The following is a 23,547-nucleotide window of genomic DNA, read 5'->3' as shown; positions in this document are numbered from 1 at the left end:
GCTCCATGCTCGCAGTGCTGTGGCGTCCGCGCTGTCACTGACCAGAAAAGTGCGCAAACAGATTTCCCGCCGGCGCTTTCAGGGAGGGAGGGCGGGAGTGACGGTTGAATGACGACAGTTACCCAAAACCACCCTCGACACATTTTTCCCCCAGCAGGCATTGGGGGCTCTACCCAGCATTCCAATGGGAAGCGGGGACTGCGGGAACTGTGGGATAGCTGCCCAGAATGCACCTCTTCCAATGTCGACGCTTGCCCCGTTAGTGTGGACTCACAAAGTCGAATTAGTGTCCTTAGTATGGATACACAAATTCGACTTCATAAGGTTGAATCCACAAATTCGACCTAAGTTAAATCGAACTACTCTTGTAGTGTAGACATACCCTTAGAGGAGTGCCTTGAAATGCAGAAGAGTGTTTTCAGTTAGAAAGGAGGAGGTGAAAGTGTCTAGCTATCTTGCAGGATAGGAAATAGAATATGGAGACTTTCCTGCTCTGGGACCCTGTTTCCAGTCACTCCCAGATCAGAGGCTCTGGCTGGCTCACAAGGAATGGAAAATGGAGCCCTTCATCACTAGGACCCTAGTTCCCACTCGACATCTGTAGCTTTTCCTCTGAAAGTTATTGGATGGCCTGTGTGCCATGAACTGCTGGTTCTCAGTAGGGCATTTGTGTGAGTGTACTTGTGGAGATATATGCTTGAACTCTTGCTAACATTCCTTTATTTTCTCCATAGATGATGCAATGGAAATTTACTTTCCTGCTCTGTCACTTGCGGAGCCACAAAATCACAAATCAGTGCTTCCGCCTATAAGTCAACAAACTGACCCAAAGTACCACAGAACTGCAAGATCCTCTGTCCCCCAAATCTGGTATGCTGTCTTCTATACAGGATTCTTAAGTCTGGTACCCCACCTTCTGCCATAGTGAATCAGACCACTGGGCTGTGTAGTTGAGCATGGTTCCTCCAACAGCGGGTATACCTGATACTTTAGAAGAATGACTGAGGCCAAGATTTTCCAAAGTGGAAACCTAAAGTGAAGCTTCTAAACCCATATTAAGTTGCCTGATTTTCAAAGGTGCTGAGTACCCAGCAGCTCACATTGGCCTGAGCCAGCACCTCTGAAAATTAGGTCACTCTGGGTACCTGTACACAGGCCACAGCAGCAGGGTTCCTAGCCTGGGTCAACAGACTCGATTTTGCAGGGTTCACGCTAGTGCTCTAACAATAGCTGTGTAGACAGCACTTCGAAGTTGTGGCTTGGGCTGGGACAAATGCCCAGTTTTGCCAAAAAAGTCAGGATGTCCAAGACTGGGCTTAAAAAGGGGACTGACTGTCCTGCCCAAAATGGGATGTATGCTGGGGGGGGGGGGGTCTGACTCATTTTTGAACCCATGGGGTTGGCAATACTGGGGGGAGCCCATTGAGACTTCAGCCCAGCAGCCAATGCTGGGAGCCTGTGGGTGGGTGGGACACTGAGCCCAGTCCATAGAGGGCCACTATAACCAACCAATCTGCCCACTCCCGAGCAAATCTGCCTGTCTGCCCCGCGCCGCGCACAGTCCAGCCCAGCCCGGGCTCTCGTTTCCATGGTAACGGCAAGCAGCCGGGCGGGGGAGGGTCACGTGTCCCGGAAGCGCCCCCTGGTGGCAGGAAGTGACGGCGGGAGGCACAGGCAGCCCCGGAGGCAAATAAATAAATAAATAAATAAATAATTTTAAAAAAGGGGAAAACCCCCAAGCGCAGGACGCGGCGGTGGCGGGGCCGCCCGGGCCCGAGCTGCGGCACCCGCCCGGCAGAGCGGCCGCTGGGAGCCTTCCCCGGGGGGCGGCCGCGCCGGGCTCTGCCGCCGCCGCCCCATGAGGAGCGCTGCGCCGCGCGGAGCGGGCCGCTGGGCGGGGATCCGAGGTAACAGCCCCCGCGGTGCCGGCCGGGCCGCGGCTCCGTCTCTGCTCCGCGCGCCGCCCGCCCCCTCCCCCTTGTGTCTCCGGCCCCGCCGCCGCCCGGGCAGCGCGGGGGCCCCCGACTCCGCCGAGACCCGCGGCCCCGACAGGCTCCGGGAGAGGCGGCGATTTGCCTCCCGAGCGCCGGCCTGTCCTTCCCCCCCGCCCCGCGGGGGCGCAGGCGTCCCGCTGTTTCCACTCCCCGCCCGTGCCAGGGAAGGGCCCCGCTGCGCTGCCCGCTTGTTTCATGTCCAGCCTTGAGGTTGCGTTAAAAACGGGGGTTAACCCCCAGCCCCCCAGGAGGGCCAGAAATTGCCCCCTCGCGTATTTTAGATCAGATGGCGGCAGTTTGGCCCCTGCCCTCGTGCAGAGCCCCGCTGAAGTCATTGGGGCTGTGGCGGGGGTTAATTGGATCCCAGATACAGTTGCAGGATCAATCCTGCAAACACACAGGTGGGTAACTTTATTCATGTGAGTGGTCCCCGCATGTAAGGTTACAGGTAAGCTCTGGAACAGGTTACCAAGGGCAGTGGTGGCATCTCCATCATTGGAGCTTTGTAAGAACAGGTTAGACAAACACGTCTCAGGAATGGTCTAGGTCAGTGGTCCCCAAGCTTTTCTGTGGGGTGGGCGCCAGACGACTAGCCACCGAGGACCATGGCTGCCGGAGAAGCAGCCGCTGAAATGCCACCGTAAAGCGGCAACGTCAAGAGGGGCCGCCGCCGAAATGCTGCTGTGAAGGAGCGTCATCAAGAGGCGTCGCCGCTGAAATGCCGCTGAAATTCGGCTGGATTTCAGCGGTAGCGCTTCTTGATGTTGCCACTTCTCGGCGGTATTTGGCAGCTGCTTGTCCGGTGGCCAGTAGGTGGGCGCACATGGATGCCCGGGCGGGACCTCTGGTCTAGGTTTACTTGGTCCTGCCCCAGTGCAGCGGCTGAACTAGATAACCTCTCTTGGTCCCTTCCAACCCTTAATTTCTATGATTCTGTGTGTAACTAACTGCAGGATTGGGCCCTAATTTGACTGAGGGTTAAACTTTTCTGTAAATGCAATAAATAAATAAACAGTACATTGGTTTCAGAGTGGTAGCTGTGTTAGTCTGTATCAGCAAAAACAATGAGGAGTCCTTGTGGCATCTTAGAGACTAACAAATGTATTTAGGCATAAGCTTTCATGGGCTAAACCCCACTTCATCAGATGCATGGAGCGGAAAATACAGAGGCAGGTATAAATACACAGCACATGAAAAGATGGGAGTTGCCTTACCAAGTGGGGGTTCAGTGCTGACTTGGTAAGGCAACTCCCATCTTTTCATGTGCTGTGTATTTATACCTGCCTCTGTATTTTCCGCTCCATGCACCTGATGAAGTGGGGTTTAGCTCACGAAAGCTTATGCCCAAATAAAACAGTACACTGAAATTCTCTGGCAGAGAAAAACAGTAACTGAACTGTAAAGGTGAAAAGTAAATGAGCTCTTCAAAACAGATAACATTTTAATTAACTCAGGTGTTAGTGTGGCATGTAAAGAGATTAGTATTCAAATATATATGTATGCCTTGACGTCAATAAGAGTTGTGCATGTGATGATCTACAGGATCTGGGCTATTAATTTTTTTTAACCCAACAGTTAAAACTTCCTGTAGAGATTGCTTATGGTAGCTTCTTGTCTGCCATGGGCCAAGTCTGATCTTTACCTGTTGCTGTCCATTGACTCTGATCACACTCTAATATTTTAGCTTTGCTCTCCTACTCTTAGGTAACACCAGATTCTAGTGTAAGTTTCGTTTTAAATATTTGTGTAACCCTATTTTTCTTCCCTACCTAGTCTGTGCCTCCAGCGTAATGCAATTAATTTCCCCTCACTTTAACTGCATCTTTCTCTGCACTGGGGTTGTACTGGGTTGTTCTCTGCATGGGAGTACACAGGTAGAATCAGAACTATTTAATGGTTTGCCAGAGACCTCAGATGGCTGACAATTAATGAAGATTCTCCTTTAGTTGACGTGGTCCCGTGCTTTTAGAGCAGTTCTATCCCTGCTGTTGCTATGATGCGCAACATAGTGACACCATGACATCCTAGATGATCACAGATTTGTATCAAACATATATTGTATAGCAAAACTCCTGTTGACTTCAGTGGGAGCAGGGTTGTGCCGTATGGGATAAATTCAGACCTAGTATAAGCAAGTCAATGCAAGTAAGAACTGAAGGGTTTGGCCTGTAGAATTCAGAGATCTATTAGACTGTATTATGTGCATTTTCCCACTCTGTCCATGCAGACTTATTCCCAACAATATGCCAGCAGTGAAGTAAAACTACAGGTTTTGTTGTACAGTAAACCCTCCCCTGCATGCTAACAGTTCTCTGTGCTCACATGTTATCTGCCTCTCAGACCCACCGCATAGTGATCTTTGGCTCCTCAGTTTTGTGCTCTCAACAGGATTTGATTGGTGAGGCCCTGTGTACTCTGCATAGATGTTAGTCTTCCTGACACTTTTGAAAAGTGATGATTTGCCTACTTGGCCTCATACCCTTAACCACAAATATCTCTTCCCTGATGTAAAGAACAAGCAGAAATTGGTCCAATAAAAGATGTTACCTCACCCACCTTGTCTTTCTAATATCCTGGGACCAACAAGGCCACAACAACAACATTGCATACAACATTGGCTAGAGAGAGAGACTTTTATGGAGCTCCCTCATCTCTGTCTCTATCCCCTACTATCTGATTGTCATATGTGTTTCAATCACTAGAATGCTGCTCTTCAGAAAAAGCTGCACAGATCACAGTATATGAACCACTGGCTTAGGCGACTAAATACATCACTGATGGATCTGGGGGGGTTGAATTAAATCAGAGCTATTTAAATCACCGTGTTTAACTGTGATTTAAATCAGCAAGTTGGAAACTTTGATTTAAATAATTGATTTTTAATTTTGTTTTGAACTAGTACTTTCTAATTATTTTCCTAAAGAAAGGTTGAGTCTCATTGGTTGGTAACCATTAAAATATGTTGATTTTTTTCAGTTAAATATAGCCTTTACACTTAATTTGCTACACTTCGTTAACCAGGAGGAGACTATATCTAGACACATTTATTTAAGATAATTTATAGCTTAAAATACATTTATTCAGATTCTTAATTTTTACCATTTTTTATTATTATGCAATCATGAATGGTGCATGTATTTACTAGATTATTTAATTTTTTTCTTATAATTTGTGTCAAGCTCTTTTTAGATGGAAATTGAAATTCAGTTAAAACACACAAAATCAGCATTTTAAAATTGTTTTATCTAACTAACAAAAACGATCAATGGGATGGATCATTTGATAAATTGCCCTGTTCTGTTCACTCACTTGAAGCATGAGGCACTGGCCACTATCAGAAAACAGGCTATTGGTCTGAATGGACCATCGGTCTGATGCTGTATGGCCATTCTTATGTTCTCATGAATAAACTGAAAGGAAGAAAATACTCTCTCTGTACCTGCAAAAAAGGCTACTGCTGTCAAAATCTGGTTTACAGTTCAACAAAGTCTTGTTCCAGGTTTTCAGCCAGTGACTTCCACCAGTTATAGTGGGTAGACTTTAAAACTTCATCAGCAAATGTGTACTACTTACAATTTAAATAAATTAAAAATATTTAATTTATTGTAGTATGTTTAGGCCTTAACATCAATTGTCATAATTTCAGATTTAATTTTAAATAAGTTTTTTTTTTTTTTTAAAGAAAATGTATTTACTTAAAATGTTTAAAAATCATCAATTTTTGTATCTGCCCTGGATGGATCTTAAGTGACTGCTGCATGTATTGTGATAGGTAATACCCTGTGATTATACACTTTGGATTGGGCAGGGGCACTAGACCACAGACTAGGAAGGTGTGGGGAGATGGTTCAGGACTGGCATAATTCCTCAGCCTTTTTGGTTTCCTTCAGACATGCAGAGCCGCTATCACAAAATCTCCTCCCATTACCCAGTCAACCCATATCTCCTGCTCCTAGAAGCCCTGTCTGATCACTCAGGCACATCTTCCCCTTTTGTCAGAAACCCTTCCTGATCCCCTGGATGAGGGCTTTCCATTTCATCTGCCTCCCTGTTGATGGAAACCCTCTCCAATTTCTCCGGTTCCCTATATTAACATGACCTAACTTTCTACTATTGGAAAATCTCTCTGCCCCTCACAAGACTGCTCTTGGAAACCTTTTCTGATCCCTCTGATATGCATTCTCCATGTGACCCATTTAACTTCCTGCTGGTAATCCCTTACCACTCCATGTTCCTGACCTGATTCCCCTAGCTGTGCATTCTCCACACAACTTTTCACCCCCACTGGCAAGTCCCGATGTAACAGTTAAGTCAGAAACCATCAGGGGTTACAGCCCAGCCAGAAGTGCATGTCTGTGAGCAGGAGGGAAGAGCCAACCTGAGTGGGGGACCAAGTCAAGAAGCGAGGGGTTGTATTTGGGTGTTTTGCAGCGGGATAATGGAACTGGGAAGAAGAATCAGCTGGGAGGGGAAGACAAGTGACTAGGAGCACAATATTCTTTTCCTCAGTTCACTGATGTTTGAATGGAGATGAGGGGGTCAGGTAATTGAATAACTGTTTGAATAATATACAATTGGTATTTTCCTGCCTTTGTAGGAGTTCAGAGCTTGCTGTTTAACTACCTATTACAGCAGCAGCATGGCCATAAATTGTGGAAATTTGTTCATTTCACTTAAACTAATTGCGATAATAAATGACAGTTGTGTTAAAACAGAACTGTGGGCCTAACCTCTGTGTGAATTGAGACTCTTTTCTCTCAGTGCTGCTGGGCAGGATTGAGGGGTGTCAGCAGAGCTATGTCGGGTCCCAGCACTGGAATAGCTGGGGGCTGAAGGACAGGACTGAGGGGCACTGGCAGAGCTGTGTGGGGAACTCAAGACTGGCATATTCAAGTTGAAAGGGTATCCGTGATACAATGAAATACTAGTTTTGGTTCTTTCGTTAGTGTGACATGGTTTCCAATTCTCTTGATTTAGGTCTTGAATCAGTCTCCACTGTTTGAGATCCCTGGGACCTGTCACCATGGAGACTGAAAGTGAGCAGAACTCCAACTCCACTAATGGGAGTTCAGGCTCTGGAGGAAGCACTCGCCCTCAGATATCTCAGATGTCTCTGTATGAACGACAGGCAGTGCAGGTGAGGAGCTAACTGGGTTCTGGGTTCAATGGGTGAACAAGAGGGTGCAGGGAGAAGGGTCTTCTACATCCCTCACTTTCTTTGTATGCCCATTCACCTGGGCTGGGAATGGGATCAGAGGGTTGGCGTGTTTCAGACTTAGGCAGATAAGGGTGGCCAAGTCTGGCCAGACATTTAGTCCATGTAGCGCAGTATCCTGCTTCCATTTTTACTGGAGCAGCCATTGTTTCATTTTTAGTACAGTGTGCAGCCTCTTATTCTATTGAATCACATTATTGCACAGCTCTAATCTCAGAAGGCCATTGGTTCACTTAGTTCAGTGTCCCAGCTCCTTTGGCTGCACTAGAACAGCCATTGGCCTTTCATGTCTGGTATTCTGCCAGCACTGGGTCAGAGCACTGGTTGACCTAGTCTAGCATGCAAACTTCCAACTTCCTGGAGTTTGTTAGATGTAGTATATGAACTGGAGTACATCTGTAGTCCACTGAATCATGTATCCCCTTTAGGCTGTACCAGCTCAGGCTACTGATCCACCTACTCTGGTGTCCTGCATCCTGCTCACAGAGCAAATCCTGTGGCTGATGGCTCCACTACATCCTGAGATCTTTGGATGATCTTTTGTCCCTTTTGGCAGTTCCTTAGATCCTTCTGTCTCTCTCTGACTGCACCCCATGGGCACATTGTGTGTGGTGGTGTCTGTTTTTTCAGAGTTGTTTTCTTCTTTCTCCAGGCCCTTCAGGCACTGCAGAGACAGCCCAATGCAGCCCAATACTTCCATCAGTTCATGCTCCAGCAGCAGCTCAACAGTGCCCAGCTCCACAGTCTAGCAGCTGTCCAGCAGGTGAGTTGTCACGGGACAGAAGGAAGGAATCTGCTGATACTTAGATAGTAAACCTTTGGGAGCCAGGGCTGTCTTTTTATTCTATTTGTACAACTCCTAGCATGCTGGGGTCCTGCTCCATGACTACAGCATCTAGACATTACAGTAATACAAATATTTATAAACGGGGCTTTGGAGAGAGATGGAATTAACTTTCAAGTAAAGAAGAGAGCTTGGATAGGTCCTCCAGGTCTCCATTGAGAACACATTGCTGGGAGTCACCTCACCAGCCCCTCATCCCCTTTAAATAAGAAATAGATTATTATGGAGACAATGGGTGCAGGTACATTCCGAAATGGGCTCAGAATGGGCAGAGACTTGCTGTTTTTTTCTGAGCATATAGGTAGCCCTTCCAGTGTGACATTTCAGAGTCAGGTTTTCTGCCCTATTGTATTTTTTCTGTAATTTTTGCTTGGTTTCTTTTCAAACATTGTTAATAGGAAGTGTTAGTAATCTGTCTCTGGCTAATATTAGTCCATAACCGTCCAACTTTTCTGTTGACTGATACCTTTTAAAAACCACTATCTGTCTACACACAGGTTAGTAGTCAGATATATCTTGAGAAGATGTGGTGCAACAGAGAATACATTCTTTTTTTAATGGAGGCTTATTTGTTTTGTTGTTGGACACACAATGTTCTCCATTGGCAGCTACATCTTTCTGTCAGATTGATCCTACATTGCAAATGATTTTGTGTGTGGTGGCTGACAGACTGTTGCACTTACTGGCAGATACATTCTTCCTCAGCTGTGGCACACCTACAGGAATCCCTGCTTCTTCCCCTCGACATAGTGGGGAGGAGTATCTAGGAAGTGGATACACACGCATCTTAGTTGTGCAACAGTTAAGGTTGCTGTCCACAAAACACATTCAACCCAAAACCACAAAGGTAAAGAAATGAGAAGTGCAGTCACCTAACAGTACATTTCCTCTTTTCCTCCATCCTCAGACACACAATTTACCAGCATCACAATTGCCATACACCACAGAACCCACACACCACAACCTGAACTCTGCCCTCCATAGAAGCCAGCCTCCCCACCTGCAGCATACTGAACTACGACACCAAACATCCACAGCTAATGCTGGTGGGGAGAATAAGGGGGTGCGGTCAGAAGAGTGGGTTGAGGGGGCAGAGTTCAGGTCGCGGTATGTGGTGCTCCAGATCTCTGGGGTTGAGGAAGGAGTTGTCATAGTACAGAAGGGAAGAATCTGCTGATACTTAGATTGTAAGTGTTGGGACTGGGAATCCTTTTTTGGCTAAATGTTAGAATTGGATTAAAAGGTTCATTCCAGTTGCTCATTCTCTCCCTCTATCCCTTTCTTACAGGCTACAATTGCAGCCAGCAGGCAGGCAAGTTCCCCCAACACCAGCACCCCGCAACAGACCACCACCACCCAGGCCTCAGTAAGTAACTTCCCTCTTCCCTACATCCCTTCAGAACTCAGACAGCCAGCAGCACACAGCCACTGGGGATGCCAGGAAGCCACAGGAAACTGTCAGCAGTAAGCGTTTGGGGCACTCATCATGTGGGGGTTAGAGAATCGGGAGAAGGATACGCCCCTTGGTAGCAGAGATAGCCACAGCTGGAAAGGTTAAAAAAAAGATCTCTTGTGATTGGGAGAATGAGGATAAAGTCTGTTAGGGTGAGGAAGGGATCATGCCTCATGGGTGGAGAGAAGAAGAGGAGCGATGAGTAGCAGGCAGGTGGATGAGTGTCCTGTAGGGGAGAGGTAGAGTGCTATTTGGGAGGAGGTCAGAAACTTGTGTGGGATTGAAGAATCAGGGTTAATTGGAGGGGGAAAGAGAGAAATGGGGTGGCCAGGTGAAGGCTGGGGGAAACTAGTCAGAGGCTGGCAGTGTCTGGAGAAAGGCCCCCAAACCTTCATTAGGCTTTAGATCCTATTAGTAGTAGTCTTTGTGTCCATCATTATGAGAGTTTGATGGTAACTGGATGATGTGCAGTGTGTAAATGGGTTAGTGTCAACTGTGGCTGGCTTAGGATTCCAGAGCCTCTTGGAACAAGGGCTCTTACCGTGAGCTGCTGAGGCTATGCTGCGATGGGGTCCAGAAACAATTGCTTGCCCCACCAAGATACTGCTGCTGAAAAGGGCGGGGATAATGGTGCCAAAAGTCAATCTCTGTCATCCTCTCCCTGATCTGTCTAGTTCTGGTTTTTGGAAACAGGGAAAGGCTGGGCCTTAAAATGCTAGTTTCTGCTGTCCCCTCTCTCTGGGTGGGTGGAGGGGGCCGGGCCTCATCTCTTTTATCCCCATCTCTTCCTGTGTGATTTGGGGCTTTTCTCTGTTTTAAGATCAATCTGGCCACTACATCGGCCGCCCAGCTAATCAGCCGCTCACAGAGTGTGAGCTCCCCCAGCGCCACCACGCTTACCCAGTCTGTGCTCCTGGGGAACACCACCTCGCCGCCTCTCAATCAATCACAGGCCCAGATGTATCTCCGGGTAAGAGACATATGCACACAACGTGCCCCCACCTGCCTTTCGCTCAGTCCAGTGCTCTGTCATATGGCCACCAGAATAAATCCCTGACTCTGGACCCAGTCTCAGGCTCTGATATAGCAGGACAGGGAATGGGTTGATATATTTTAAGCTTCAGGTTGAAAGGCCCTAGTTTCTGGAACCACCACAGGTTTGATTCTGAGCAGAGTTGGCTCAGCGTTCCAAGGCAGATGTACTGAGTTCAGTATGCTCTGCTGTGTAGTGGGAGCGGGTGGATGAGATCTTTAGGAACTAGGCTGTCTGTACTTTGCATGGATGTTGAAGATCCCATGGCACTTCTCATTAGAGTAGGGTACATATGTGAAACATAAATCCCCTCTTCTCAGCAAATCACAGGTTCAGATATATAGATCACAAAAATACATTTCTTCCTCTCTACCATTCTGGAACAAATATTTGACAAATTAATCTCTTCAACCACTGCCCGGCTCACGTTCATAATTCAGAATTAATATCTGCCTCTCTTTCAATTCTGGATGCAGAGACAGGTCTGAAAAAATGTCCTCTAAATCAGTCCTGGGCGAGGCTATCCATCTAATATTAAACTCCCTTCTTAGGGACTCTGGGGTTCAGTTATAGATCTGAAAAATAATTCTCCCTCCTCTCAACCAGTGTTGGACTTGGGTTATAATTCCCTTCTTTTCAACCACTTCTGGTCTTGGATGTCTATCTCAGATAGATACCTGCCTCAATCAGTCCTAGACATACATGTGAAAATGAAATTCTGGTCTCTTAGCCAATCAGGGACAGCCCTTTGGTAATCAGTCCAGCCATGTGTGTGATGGAAGAGAGCTCCATAAGGAAGCAGTTTCTGATTTCCAGGTCCCAAGGGCTGCAGTCTGGATCACAGGGCTGGGGGAGGGTGGGTGATTTTGCAGGGTGTGACACCCCAGCCCAGTGTTGCTTTGTAATCTGTTTGCTTGTGGTTCGCTTTCTTTCTTCCTCTCTCTCCCCCTCCACTCCTTCCTCCTCCACATCACCCAACCCATCCCACAGCCGCAGCTGGGGAACCTGTTGCAGGTGAACCGGACCTTGGGCCGCAATGTGCCTCTTACTTCCCAGCTCATCCTGATGCCTAACGGGGCCGTGGCCGCTGTCCAGCAGGAGGTGCCACCCGCTCAGTCTCCCGGGGTCCACACAGACACAGACCAGGTCAGTGATGCCCCCCTCCTGGGGTTCGCACTCCCAACCCTTCCCACACATGCACACTCACCCCACTCCGGATCTCTGTCTCCAGTTAAAGATCTCCCTTTGTAGAAGGCTAACTCTGCTCTGTCTGCCTTTCTGGATCCTTGGGCCCACTGTGGACAGTGGGGGCTGCAGGCTCCATTCTCTCTTCTGCATGTTATTGTGCTGACTTTTCACTTCCAGAGACCAGATTCATTTCCTGCCTAGTCTTCTGGGTGACCCACTAGTTGGGTCATTTCCATCTTCATGATTGATTGTTTGGTTACCTCGAGTGAAACAAATTGGTGGGTTCATAGTCTAGTTCCTAGTGAGGCAGGTGCTCCACAAGAAAGAGCCTTTGCCAGTATTAGTACTGTTTGGTCCTGTTCACTGCCCATTGTAAAGAGGCCAAGGATTGACTGGGCCACAGAGACTGGGCTTGCCCTTAAAAGGTTTCCTTCAGGTCAAGGAGCATGAATGCTTCCCGTCAGTTGTCTTGCCCCATCCTGACCATTCTTGGTATTTCCAGAGGCTTTTTTTGATCACCTGAGCTCCTGCCCCACTGCAGCTGCTTCACATCTGTCTTGTCTGGTGTTTCTTTGATTAAAGCCAACCACGATCACACTTGCAGATAACATTGCAATTGGTGGGGGAGTGAGCACAAAGGATGGCAGCACCAAAGTGCAAAGAGAACTGGAGAGCTCAGAGTGGGCTGCAGGCAATGAGAGGAGATTTGGGCCTTCTGGGTGGAGTGCCCTGTGCCCCGGGAAAGGAGATAGGCAGCGCAAAAATAAGAAGAGATTTACTGAGCTGGAAAGGGGATCCCAAGGTGCTATAGACAAAGCTAATGTGGATCCCAACAGCTCGGAGGCTGGGAGGACACATACAGAGGCCGTCCCATGCCGCTCATGCAGTCTGTGCTGTTAGAAACTGCTATTCTGAGAGAGTGGTGCTATTTTCAAGTTCTGTTCAGAAAGTGCCATGAAATCTTTAACTTCCTCCAGAGCTGGGGCAGAAGGGAATTCAGGTTAAGGGAATTCAGGTTAATGTCACCTGTGAAGAGATGACCCCTCTAATAGTGCAGCACCTTCAGTATTGCTCTGAAGTATGAGCCAAATCCCAGTGCAAGAGGCTAGAGCCTACGGACTGACGGACCTTTTATGGTGTTTCCAGGCTCCCTGCCTCTCTCTGTCAAACTACAGGGAAATACATGTGCATCATTGTAATCTAAACAAATGGGTTGTTTTGTATGTGTGTGTTTCTAGGTGCAGAACTTGGCTGTGAGGAGCCAGCAGACCTCAGTTGCTAATGCCCAGCTCCAGAGCTCTGCTCAGAAAGCAGCCCTTCCAGGAAACTCCCAGACTTCGGGCCTACCACAGGCCGCAAATGCCAGCCAGACCTTGGCAGTGGCTCAGGCCTCTTCTGGCAACACAGGCCAGTCCCTGAATCTGAGCCAAGGGGCAACAGGCAGTAATGGTGTCTCTGGGGGTGTGGTGGCAGGTGGTGGGAGCCAGGCCACCACAGGGGTGGGCCAGGCAGCCTCGTCTGGCCCTGGGGGCAGCTGCCAGAGGAAAGGCACTGGGGTGGTGCAGCCATTACCAGTAGCAGCTGCCCAGGCAGTGACAGTAAGCCAGGGGAGCCAGACAGAGACAGAGAATGCAGCAGCAACAAAGAAGGCTGAAGCAGATGGTGGGCAGCAAACCGTTGGCATGAACCTGACCAGGACAGCTACGCCAGCACCCAGCCAGACCTTGATCAGTTCAGGTAAGTGATGATCCAGCCTTTACATCTGCTTCCTCCTTTTTTCCCCTTGCAGTTGCTGTTTAGCTCCCTAACTCAGCTCTGTCACAAGGGCTGACCCCTGAAAGCCCAGCAGTGAGACCTTCCCACACATACCTCCCCTCCAGCATGCTCCCTCCAAGGAGGTCTCTCCCCAGCAGGACTGAGAGGGAAAGTCTGTCTCAGCCTCTTTAGTCCTTGGCTTCTCTGATGAAACTACCAGAAGTGGGGCTAGTTGTGGTGGTCGCTTGTAGAGAGATGGGTTGGAACCAGTGCCCTTGAGGTGAAAGGGTCTGTATCCCACATTTCCCACTACCTTCATCTCCTGCTGCTCCCTTGTTGTTAATGCTGTGCACTCTCCTTTTCTTCTCCCCTTCTTTTGTCTCTAGCCACGTACACACAGATCCAGCCCCACTCACTGATCCAGCAGCAGCAGCAGATTCACCTGCAGAAGCAGGTGGTGATCCAGCAGCAGATTGCCATTCATCACCAGCAGCAGTTCCAGCACCGCCAGTCCCAGCTCCTACACACCGCCACCCACCTCCAGCTGGCTCAGCAACAGCAACAGCAAGCTTCATCTCTGACCCAGCAGCAGCAGCAAGCTCCGCCTCCCCAGCAGCAGCCTTCCCCTCCACAAAATCAGCAGCAGGCTCAGACCCTTGTGGTCCAACCCATGCTGCAGTCACAGCCTCAGCCCATACAGCTTCAGCCAGACAGCCCCTGCCAGCCAGCCACCAAGTCACCTGTTCCCATTCAGTCCAAGCCACCTTCAGCCCCCATCAAACCACCGCAGCTTGGGGCTGCCAAAGTGTCAGCAGCACAGCAGCCCCCACCACACATCCCAGTGCAGGTGGTGGGGAGCCGGCAGCAGGGCTCAGCCCAAGCCCAGGCCCTGGGCTTGGCTCAGATTACCCCTACAGCGTCGGCCCCCCGGGGCATGCCGGCAGTGGTCCAGCCCATCTCCCAAGCCCATGCCACTTCCCCATCATCCCAAGCTCCTTCTGCCACAGCTTCCCCCCAGGAAGCCCCTCCACTCACTACTGGAGTCAACTTGGCACAAGTTCAAGGCACAGCCCATGTGGTGAAGAGCACGGCCTCGTCCCCAGTCATGGCTCAGGTGCCAGCAGCATTCTACATGCAGCCTGTCCAATTACCCGTAAGTGATGCCAATGGGAAGGGGAATAGGATGGAGGTTCTTTACATTCATTTCTAGGGCACCAGTTTCAATCTGGCTGCATGCCAGTGAGATGAGATGGGGAATGAGGTATGAAGCCTTTCCCCTCTAGGGCACTGATTCTAATCCAGCCAAGGAGTTAGTGACAAAAAGTCATTCTCTCTCAGATATGGCCATTCAGTGGCCTTCATGAAATGAGCTGGAGCTTAGTCCTCCCCAAAATAGGCAGATAGCGTTAACTGGCCTCCTTGTTGTCAGTCTTGGCAGAGAGACCAGGGGCAGAATGGGCCACACACTGAACTCTCCTCTTCCCACTAGATGTGGGCTTCTCCAGGTCAGAGACCCTTTGGTGTGTTGTATCAGCCTCAGATCAGGCCAGCTGTAGGCCTTTGAGGATCTCCTAGTGACAGGGGACTTCCCATTTTCCAGTGGCCCCTCAAAGAAAGCAGTGGGGGTAGCTTTCACTATCTTCATAAGGCTGCATGGGTCCCTATCTCAGTGTTCACAAGGACTTCATTTGGGGACCTTGCTGTGCACCCTACTACAGCCCTGTTGATTTTTCTCTGGGTTTCACCAGGGTAGCTAAAGGTGGAATTGGGCCCCATTGTTTCTAAACTCTGCTGTCAAGACAGTGAGCTTCTGTGACAGCTCCCAGATTCTGTTCCCATCCAAGACTCTTCCCACCACCATATCAATCCCTGGGAGCAGACTCTGGCCAGTGACCAACCTATCTGGAAACTGGCAGATGGCTGCCATTCCACCTCCTTCTCACGGGGCCCATCACCACAAACTGGGACTTTGTGAGTCCCTGTGTCATGATGCTGCTAAATCAGTGTGGTTGACATAGGGAGAGATGTAGAGCACCAAGATGGTGATGGTGGCAATGGAGATGTCAGTGTTGACACATTGTTTCCCTAATAGGAATGCATGGCAGCCTAGGTCTGTGGTGGTGGGGAGCATGAGGGGTTGACCATGGGAAGGAACCAGGCTGGAGCTGGAGGGTTGAGGAGGTGCTGATTGTTTCCCTTCAGACCTTTGGTATGTGTTCTGCTTTTCCCTGCACTTTGCGTTCCATCTCTCCCCTTACACGTTCCTGTTCCTCCCGCATAGGGTAAGCCCCAGACTGTAGCAGTGAAGCGCAAAGCAGAATCAGAGGAGGAGAAGGAAGAGTCGCCCAGTGCCACTACACTTCTGCCTGGCAAGTCCTCTCCTGTGGCAGAGAGCCCGAAAACCATGGAGGAGAAGAGTGGCTTTGGAGGTGAGTGGGTAGAGAGAGGCTCTGATTGCTCTCGGTCTGTGGCCTGATATGGTAAAGCAGAGGGACATGGTGATGGACAGGACACGAAGCTAGATGGGCCAGTGATGTGAAGTGGCATGGTGGACTGGATGGGCCAAAGGTGTGGACTGGTATAGTATATAGCTGGCAGGATGGACTAGATGGGCCAGTGGTCTGATTCCTTATGTGCTTTTATTCTTCCAGAGAAATCTGAGCCTGTCCCCAGCACAACTCCAAATGCCCCCACAAGTGAAGCAGCGTCCGTCACCACCACATCTTCCCCTGCCCCTACCCTGGCAATGGTGTCGCGACAAACTGGAGACTCCAAACCCCCACAGGCCATCGTCAAGCCCCAGATCCTCACACACATCATCGAGGGATTTGTCATCCAGGAAGGGGCAGAGCCATTCCCGGTAAGAACTGGAGTCCCCAAGAGAAGGAGTCAGAGCCGCCCTGGGGAGAAGCTGCTTTCTGTGGGGCTGGTATTCTTTCATCACTGGAGAAGAAGTTTCTTTCCCCACCCCTCTCTCCCCTGCCCCCCAGGTGCAGTGACAGAAGAGGGGAAGGGAGGGATCTGTGCTGTAATTACCAGGGAAGGCAGCAGAGGGATTAAAGGCGAGTAGATAGGTGGGAGGATGGAAGGCAAAGTTGGGCTGGTCAATTTCTCCAAAGGTCTTTGACACAACAAATGGGGCAGGGAATGTCAGAGCGGTCTTCTCTTTATGCTGACCCATAATACAGGGAAAAGGGGGCACTGCTGCTAGTTAAGTGCTGTAAATTTAAACAAGATAAGGGGAAATACTGCTTCATGTTGTGTGTCACTGCCCTTTGGAACTCGCTGCTGCAGGATCATAGAATCATAGGACTGGAAGGGACCTTGAGAGGTCAGGATATTCAAGGCGAGTGGCTTAGCAAGATTAAAGATCAAAAAGAGCATCTACAGTGATGCTGCCAGGATACAAATAATCAGTATGATTGGCTACTTAGCAAGCACTGGGCACCAGCTGGATAGGTCAGGAAGGAATGACCACTGTGTGGTTCAAGGTCTCCCCTTCTCAGTGAGCTCTTGAAAAGGATTGGGGCTGGGATCCCTGCTGAGGGCAAGGAGGCTCATTCCCTGACTGTCAGTTCCCTTCTCTCCCCTCCCCCCCCCCCCCTTTTGCAGGTTGGCTGCTCTCAGCTGCTGAAAGAGTCTGAGAAGCCGCTCCAGGGAGGGGCTCCCTCTGGGCAGAGTGAGAACCAGTCCAGCAACTCCCCAGGAGGGGATAGCGCAACCCTGGGTGAGTCCCAGCTCCAGGGAGCCTAGCTTGTCAGGAAAATAACTTTTTGGCCTTCTCTTGTTTCCTCTTCCTGTACTTCACAGTTGGTGGTAGGTGCTGCTCTCTCCTTTCTCGAGGGACTAGGAGCATGATACTCAAACTCGGGAATCTAGGGTCTTCACTTCTTGGGTTTTGAGGGAGGGAGGGAGAGAGAGGAGAGTCCTTGCACACTAACTAGAGATCCCTGGTTAGCACTAACATGGGAAGTCTGGATCCTCTCTGTTGGAAGCCTGGAGGTTCCAGTGCAGTGCAGAGCCAATAGGGAGGGATGAATTGAGGGGATTCTTGCCTTTGTGTGGAGGATAGGAGTGTCTGCTCTTGACAAGAGGGGAGACTCTAAGAGGCATTAGGAGAGGAATGAACCTCTCTGTTTGCTTGTGTCTTCGTCCAATCCTTATCTGCAATATCTCAGTCAGTGGGGTTTCCATCCCATCCCTCAAGGAGGCTCTTCCACAGCCTAATAGCTCAATAGACTGTCCCAAGAGAAATGGCTGAGATTGCTCAGTGACTCTGTGGTTCCTGGTGGTAATTGGGGCGGGAGGGAGGGGGTGTGAGAGATTTTATTTGGTTGTAACAAAGGATCTTGCTCTAGAGCTGGACAAGAAGACAAACCTGCTGAAGTGCGAGTACTGTGGGAAATATGCCCCAGCCAATCAGTTCCGGGGCTCTAAGAGGTTTTGCTCCATGACCTGTGCTAAAAGGTAACACCAGGCTTTATCCCCCTCCTCTCTGACTGTACTTCCCCCACAGCTGGATATGTTCCCTTCCCCAAGTTACAGTGCTCACTCCTTCTGGCACTCCATGCAAGAACTACATTGGCCAAGTCGAGAGTTCTGTGTGCAGAGAGCCTGCTGGATTGGACCTATAACTTGACTAATCACTGCTGAGCATCCGTCCACCATTATTCCTTTGGGGAGGTGGATCGGGGTGTTGCACCTAAAGTGCTCTTGACTCCCCCAGGAAGTGGGGTGAGGGAATTGTTCCTCAACCCCCAGCAATGGTCAAGTCCACAGCTAGTTAGCAAAGGCCTGTTAATAGCACTCTGCTGGCTTGCGTTAGCCCTGTGGGGCTTGGAATGCCCAGATCTGAAATGTGTGTGTTTTGGGGGCAGTGAGGGGAGGGGAATGTGGGAAAATCACGCCAGGAGTTGCTGCCTCCTGATAGGACACAACCCAACACATCCCGCTTTCTTCACCTGGAGGGAGGGGTCTGGTTGGTCCATCAGCTGCTGAGTTAGTGCAGGATGCTGTGGTCTGAAAATGTTGCTTGTACCAAAGGTCAGCACAGCTTGCTTTCAGGAGGAGGGCTGGAAGAGGGGGAACTGGCCTCGGAACCCGATGGCAAAGAGGAATCAGCCACCTTCTGGGCCCCATCCAGGGGAGAGAGTAGGAGATGAGCAGGACTGTTTCCTCACTGCTCGTCTGCTTCTCTTTGTCTCAGGTACAACGTGAGCTGCAGCCATCAGTTTCGGCTGCAGAGGAAGAAGATGAAGGAGTTCCAGGAAGCTAACTATGCCCGTGTGCGTCGGCGTGGACCGCGCCGCAGCAGCTCCGAGATCGCACGAGCCAAGATCCAGGGCAAGCGCCATCGGGTGAGTTCACAGACCCATTTGCCCTTGTCCTGCCAGACCTTGAGCCTGGCATGATGGAGCATTACCTTACTGGAGCTGTTGTCTTTTGTACCCTGGACACACTCAGTCCCCATCACAGTACTATAGTTGTCTCTGCTGCTGGAAGTGCTGGCCCCTCAGGCCCTGGATGTACTCCTTTGGTTGGGACCAAATCCAAGTGCTCCTTTGGTAGGTTCTGGCCTAACTCCATTCTGCCTCTCTAAGTCACTCACTCCTCAGAATTTGAGTACTTCTCTCCCATGACAGTGATGTAATGTGAGGCACTACCTGTTAGAACAGTTGTTGCATTTCACCCCAAAGGTGGCTGCATTGGGATATTCTCCCTGCTTACACAGCACATGGAAAATGCACTGCAGGAAAGAAACTGCTACCAAGACCCGCTGGGGCTACTCATTTTGTCCAGTTTCTCAGATTTCTCCAGGCTTCTCTTGATGTTAATGAATTTCTTTTAACCATCTTCCTTTTTCTCCTCCCCCACTTCCCTGGTGCCTGATATCTGTAGGGTCAGGAAGATTCCAGTCGAGGCTCCGACAACTCTAGCTATGATGAGGCTCTGTCCCCCACGTCTCCAGGGCCCTTGTCAGTGAGGGCCAGTCATGGAGAGCGAGACCTGACCAACTCCAACATGGCCCCACCTACTCCAGACCTACATGGCATCAACCCAGACTTCCTGTCCAGCAACCCTAGCCGCTGGAGTGTAGAGGAGGTGTATGAGTTCATCGCCTCCCTGCAAGGTGAGGCCAAGCTCTTTGCCCTGTCCTATCCCCTCCCCTACACGTGTGACCCAGTAGAGCAGGGCTGGTCAACCTGAGCCTTAGAAGAAGCCAGAATTTACCAATGCACGTTGCCAAAGAGCCATTGTAATATGTCGTCAGCCTCCCATCAGCTCCCAGAGCCTCCCACCCACCAGGTAGCCCTGCTGATCAGCGCCTCCCCCTCCCTCCCGATCAGCTGTTTCGGGGCTTGCAGGAGGCTCTGGGGCAGATGGGGGAAGAGTGAGGGCACAGCAGGCTCAGGGGAGGGGGAGGGAAGAGGTGGAGTGGGAGCAGGGCCTGTGGCAGAGCCAGGGGTTGAGCAGTGAGCACCCACCAGCACATTGGAAATTTGGTGCCTGTAGCTCCAGCCCCAGAGTCGGTGCCTATACAAGGAGCCCCATGCGGCTCCAGAGCCACAGGTTGGCCACCCCTGCAATAGAGCACAAAGGGCTAACAGCGTGTCTGACAGCCAGGGATGCAGAGTGTCCAGCATGGAGCTTGGGATGTGAGGAGCTGGGTAACCCTCTCGTCATTCTCCTTGCTTCACTCCTGAGGCTTCTGATTGAAGCAGATTCTGAGGTAGGGCAGGCAGTGCAGCCAAACCCTTTGTACTCCGCAGCCTGCAAGGAGAGCAGGGGCCAGGGCAGATGAGTGAGGCAGATTCTTAGAAACATGCCCCCCTCCCCATCAGGATGGCCTGGGAGACTGGAAGTAGGAGCCCATTTTGAATGGAGTGGGAGTGTGTGGGTCAGAGACCTGTCTCACTTGGCCTTCTCTCTTGGTCCCCCGGGCAGGCTGCCAGGAGATCGCAGAGGAGTTCCGCTCACAGGAGATTGATGGCCAGGCCCTGCTGCTGCTTAAGGAGGAGCACCTCATGAGCGCTATGAACATCAAGCTGGGACCTGCCCTCAAGATCTGCGCCAAGATCAACATCCTCAAGGAAACCTAATGGCCTTGGCGCCAGAGGTCTCCCTGACCCCAGTGGAACCGCCTGCCTCCGGAGTGCATGGCTGGGGGAATGGGACCACTTCCTATGATCTTGCATAACAAAGAAAAGAATGAGAAGGGAAGTTTAAAGGAGTGAAACTGTCACTCGGAAGCCTCTCTTGGTCTCTTAACGGTGCTACAAGGGGGAGGAAAACTCCCACCTGGGGCCTTGAAACTTTTCTTCCCTTCCTCAAGTGCATCTCACTTTCTTTTAAACCTTTCTCCCCCTTCCACTCCACCCCCAAAGAAGAAGAGAAGGTGAAACTCCTAGAAAGGGAAAAAGAGGACCTCCTCCCACCTTAGAGGCCCTCGGAGTAACCCGTTTTTTGAGGGGGGGGGGGTTTGGGGGGGAGGGGGGAAGAGGGAGAGCTGAGCTGGCCCCTTCTTGCCACAATGGGGCAGCTAGATCCTCAGTTATTTCTTTTGGATTTTTCACCATACCAGAATGTGATGCATGGAGTGGAACCTGCCCAGTGCTGATGCTGGGAGCTGCCTTGCTTATGTCTGTTGCTGGGGTAGGAAAGCTAGTGAATTCCAGATGTTAGGAGAGGTTGACAGGTAAGAATTAGCACTTAAAGTGCTACCTCCCATTCCACTTTCTTAAAGCCTCCTAGACTAAGGTTCTGAGTTGGGTTTAATAGCCATCATGGCATGTGTACCAAACCCTGGAGGCCCAGGGCAAAAGCAATTGCTTTGCTTTACTGTCTCCTTTAGCGGTGCAGCTTGAAGGCTGTAAATGTTGTAGTGGCCGCTCACTCCAGATCCACCTCCATTGGGCCAGTAGAAGGGGGTTTAATTAGAGCACTTCCGCCAAGGAGTTTGGAGAACGGGGGAGCATTCATTTTGGGAGCCCTGCAGCCTCAGATGTTTGTCTCTCTCCACAAGACTGGGACGTCACTTATGGATCCAAAGCAGGAGTTTTCAAGAGTGCTAAGGCTCCAGCCCGTTCTATGGGACTTTTTATTTTAGTGTTCTCTTTTCAGTTTGTATTATTTTGTATCTCTTCTCCACTCTCCACAGAGAGTGTACGGGACAAAGTTTCAATGGGCAGGATTGTACCCACCTGCCTCGGGTCTCTTATTTTTGGTTGTAAAACAAATATTTCTTTTCCTCATAAAAAGAATGCTTCAAAAAGTGCTTAATTCTGCTTCTTAATGACCTATGTAAACAGGCCTGATCAAAACCTAAGCTTTCCTCCCCTTTTAATTAGAATTCTACACTTCCTGCCCTCCTTTACACAAAAAGTTGGTAGGCAAAATGCAATACTTTGAAGCTGTCAAATAAGTTTGCAGAGGTTCCCGGCTCCACTAATGGATCGGGCAGAGTTCCTGTTAAGGAAGCTTTTGCTTAACCCCGCCCGCCCGCCAAGAAAACAACACGCATCAAGGAAACTCCCAGAAACTGTAAGAGGTAAGGGTGAGACTTGGTTGCTAGAGCGAAGTAGGATGGGAGTTTCAAAAGTATCTGGCACTGGCCTAACTCTGTTCCTGGGGTGGATGCTTTTGGAAGATCCCTCCCTAATGCTCAGCAGTGAGTAAATTCAAGAGTGGGATTTGCTCTGTGCCACGTGTCTCAGCCCCACCTTCTGTCTCTGCATAAGAGCTACTCGCATAAATAGTCCAATGAAATTCAAGTCTACTCTGTATACATGAACAGCAATGGCATGGTGCTGCAGGAGGTCCATATTGAGCGTCCTCCCAGCCCCCCCTCGCATGAAGCTAATAAGGTCTGCTAGGATGGGGTTATAAAACTAATCTGATGGCTGTAGCTAAAGGGTGTTCTTGGTGATCACTAGCAGGCAATTGCACAGATTACTGGAGGGCTGTTGGCCTGGCTGAAAGTAATGAAGCTATAATGTAGTTGAATAGAAGGGCTGAGTCTTGCTCATAGACTTTAAGGTCAGAAGGGACCACTATAATCATCTAGTCTGACCTCCTGCACAATGCAGGCCACAGAATCTCATCCACCCACTCCTGTAACAAACCCCTAACCTATGTCTGAGTTATTGAAGTCCTGAAATTGTGGTTTGAAGTCCTCAAGCTGCAGAGAATCCTCCAGCAAGTGACCCGTGCCCCATGCTGCAGAGGAAGGCGAAAAACCTCCAGGGCCTCTGCCAATCTGCCCTGGAGGAAAATTCCCTCCCGACCCCAACTATGGAGATCAGTTAAACCCTGAGCATGTGGGCAAGACTCACCAGCCAGCACCCAGGAAAGAATTCTCTGTAGTAACTCAGATCCCAACCCATCTAACATCCCATCACAGACCACTGGGCATACTTACCTGCTGATAATTGAAAATCAGTTGCCAAAATTAGACTATCCCATCATACCATCCTCTCCATAAACTTATCAAGCTTAGTCTTAAAGCCAGATATGTCTTTTGCCCCCACTACTTCCCTTGGAAGACTGTTCCAGAATTTCACTCCTCTAATAGTTAGAAACCTTCATCTGATTTCAAGTCTAAACTTCCTAGTGTCCAGTTTATATCCATTTGTTCTTGTGTCCACATTGGTACTAGACTTAAATAATTCCTCTCCCCCCCTAATATTTATCCCTCTGATATATTTATAAAGAGCAATCATATCCCCCCTCAACCTTCTTTTGGTTAGGCTAAACAAGCCAAGCTCTTTGAGTCTCCTTTCATAAGATAGGTACAGAGAAGGGCTACTAGGATGATCCGAGGAATGGAAAACCTATTCCAGTTTGAATTCATCCTTCTTAAAGATGGGAGACCAGAACTGCACAGAGTTTTCCAGATGAGGTCTCGCCAGTGCCTTGTATCACCTCCTTATCTTTGCTGGAAATACCTCACCTGATGCATCCTAAAACTGCATTAGCTTTTTTAACTGCCATATCACATTGGTGGCTCAGTCATCCTGTGATCAACCAATACTCTGAGGTCCTTCTCCTCCTGTTACTTCCAACTGA

General features: G+C 49.7%; 1 protein-coding gene across 2 annotated transcripts; it reads left to right on the top strand.

The window, feature by feature from the left end:
• The first annotated feature begins 1,684 nt into the window (after nucleotides 1–1,684).
• On the top strand, nucleotides 1,685–21,757 carry PHC1 (polyhomeotic homolog 1). 2 transcript variants are annotated; one of them, XM_039536444.1, is made up of 15 exons: nucleotides 1,685–1,907; nucleotides 6,972–7,131; nucleotides 7,862–7,972; nucleotides 9,342–9,419; nucleotides 10,327–10,476; nucleotides 11,530–11,685; nucleotides 12,966–13,464; nucleotides 13,869–14,635; nucleotides 15,764–15,911; nucleotides 16,134–16,342; nucleotides 17,095–17,209; nucleotides 17,841–17,949; nucleotides 18,689–18,839; nucleotides 19,381–19,612; nucleotides 20,428–21,757. In XM_039536444.1, exons 2-15 carry the CDS (start codon nucleotides 7,018–7,020, stop codon nucleotides 20,580–20,582), a joined length of 2,994 nt encoding a protein of 997 aa, XP_039392378.1. In that variant the 5' UTR covers nucleotides 1,685–1,907; nucleotides 6,972–7,017; the 3' UTR covers nucleotides 20,583–21,757. The 2 variants fall into 2 exon arrangements, with proteins under 2 accessions (XP_039392378.1, XP_039392388.1); XM_039536454.1 differs by lacking the exon at nucleotides 11,530–11,685.
• Nucleotides 21,758–23,547: the final 1,790 nt, after the last annotated feature.

This window comes from Mauremys reevesii, linkage group 1 (genome assembly GCF_016161935.1).
Source record: "Mauremys reevesii isolate NIE-2019 linkage group 1, ASM1616193v1, whole genome shotgun sequence".
In the NCBI taxonomy this organism is placed as follows: Eukaryota; Metazoa; Chordata; order Testudines; family Geoemydidae; genus Mauremys; species Mauremys reevesii.
This window is presented reverse-complemented; position numbering and strand designations above follow the sequence as displayed.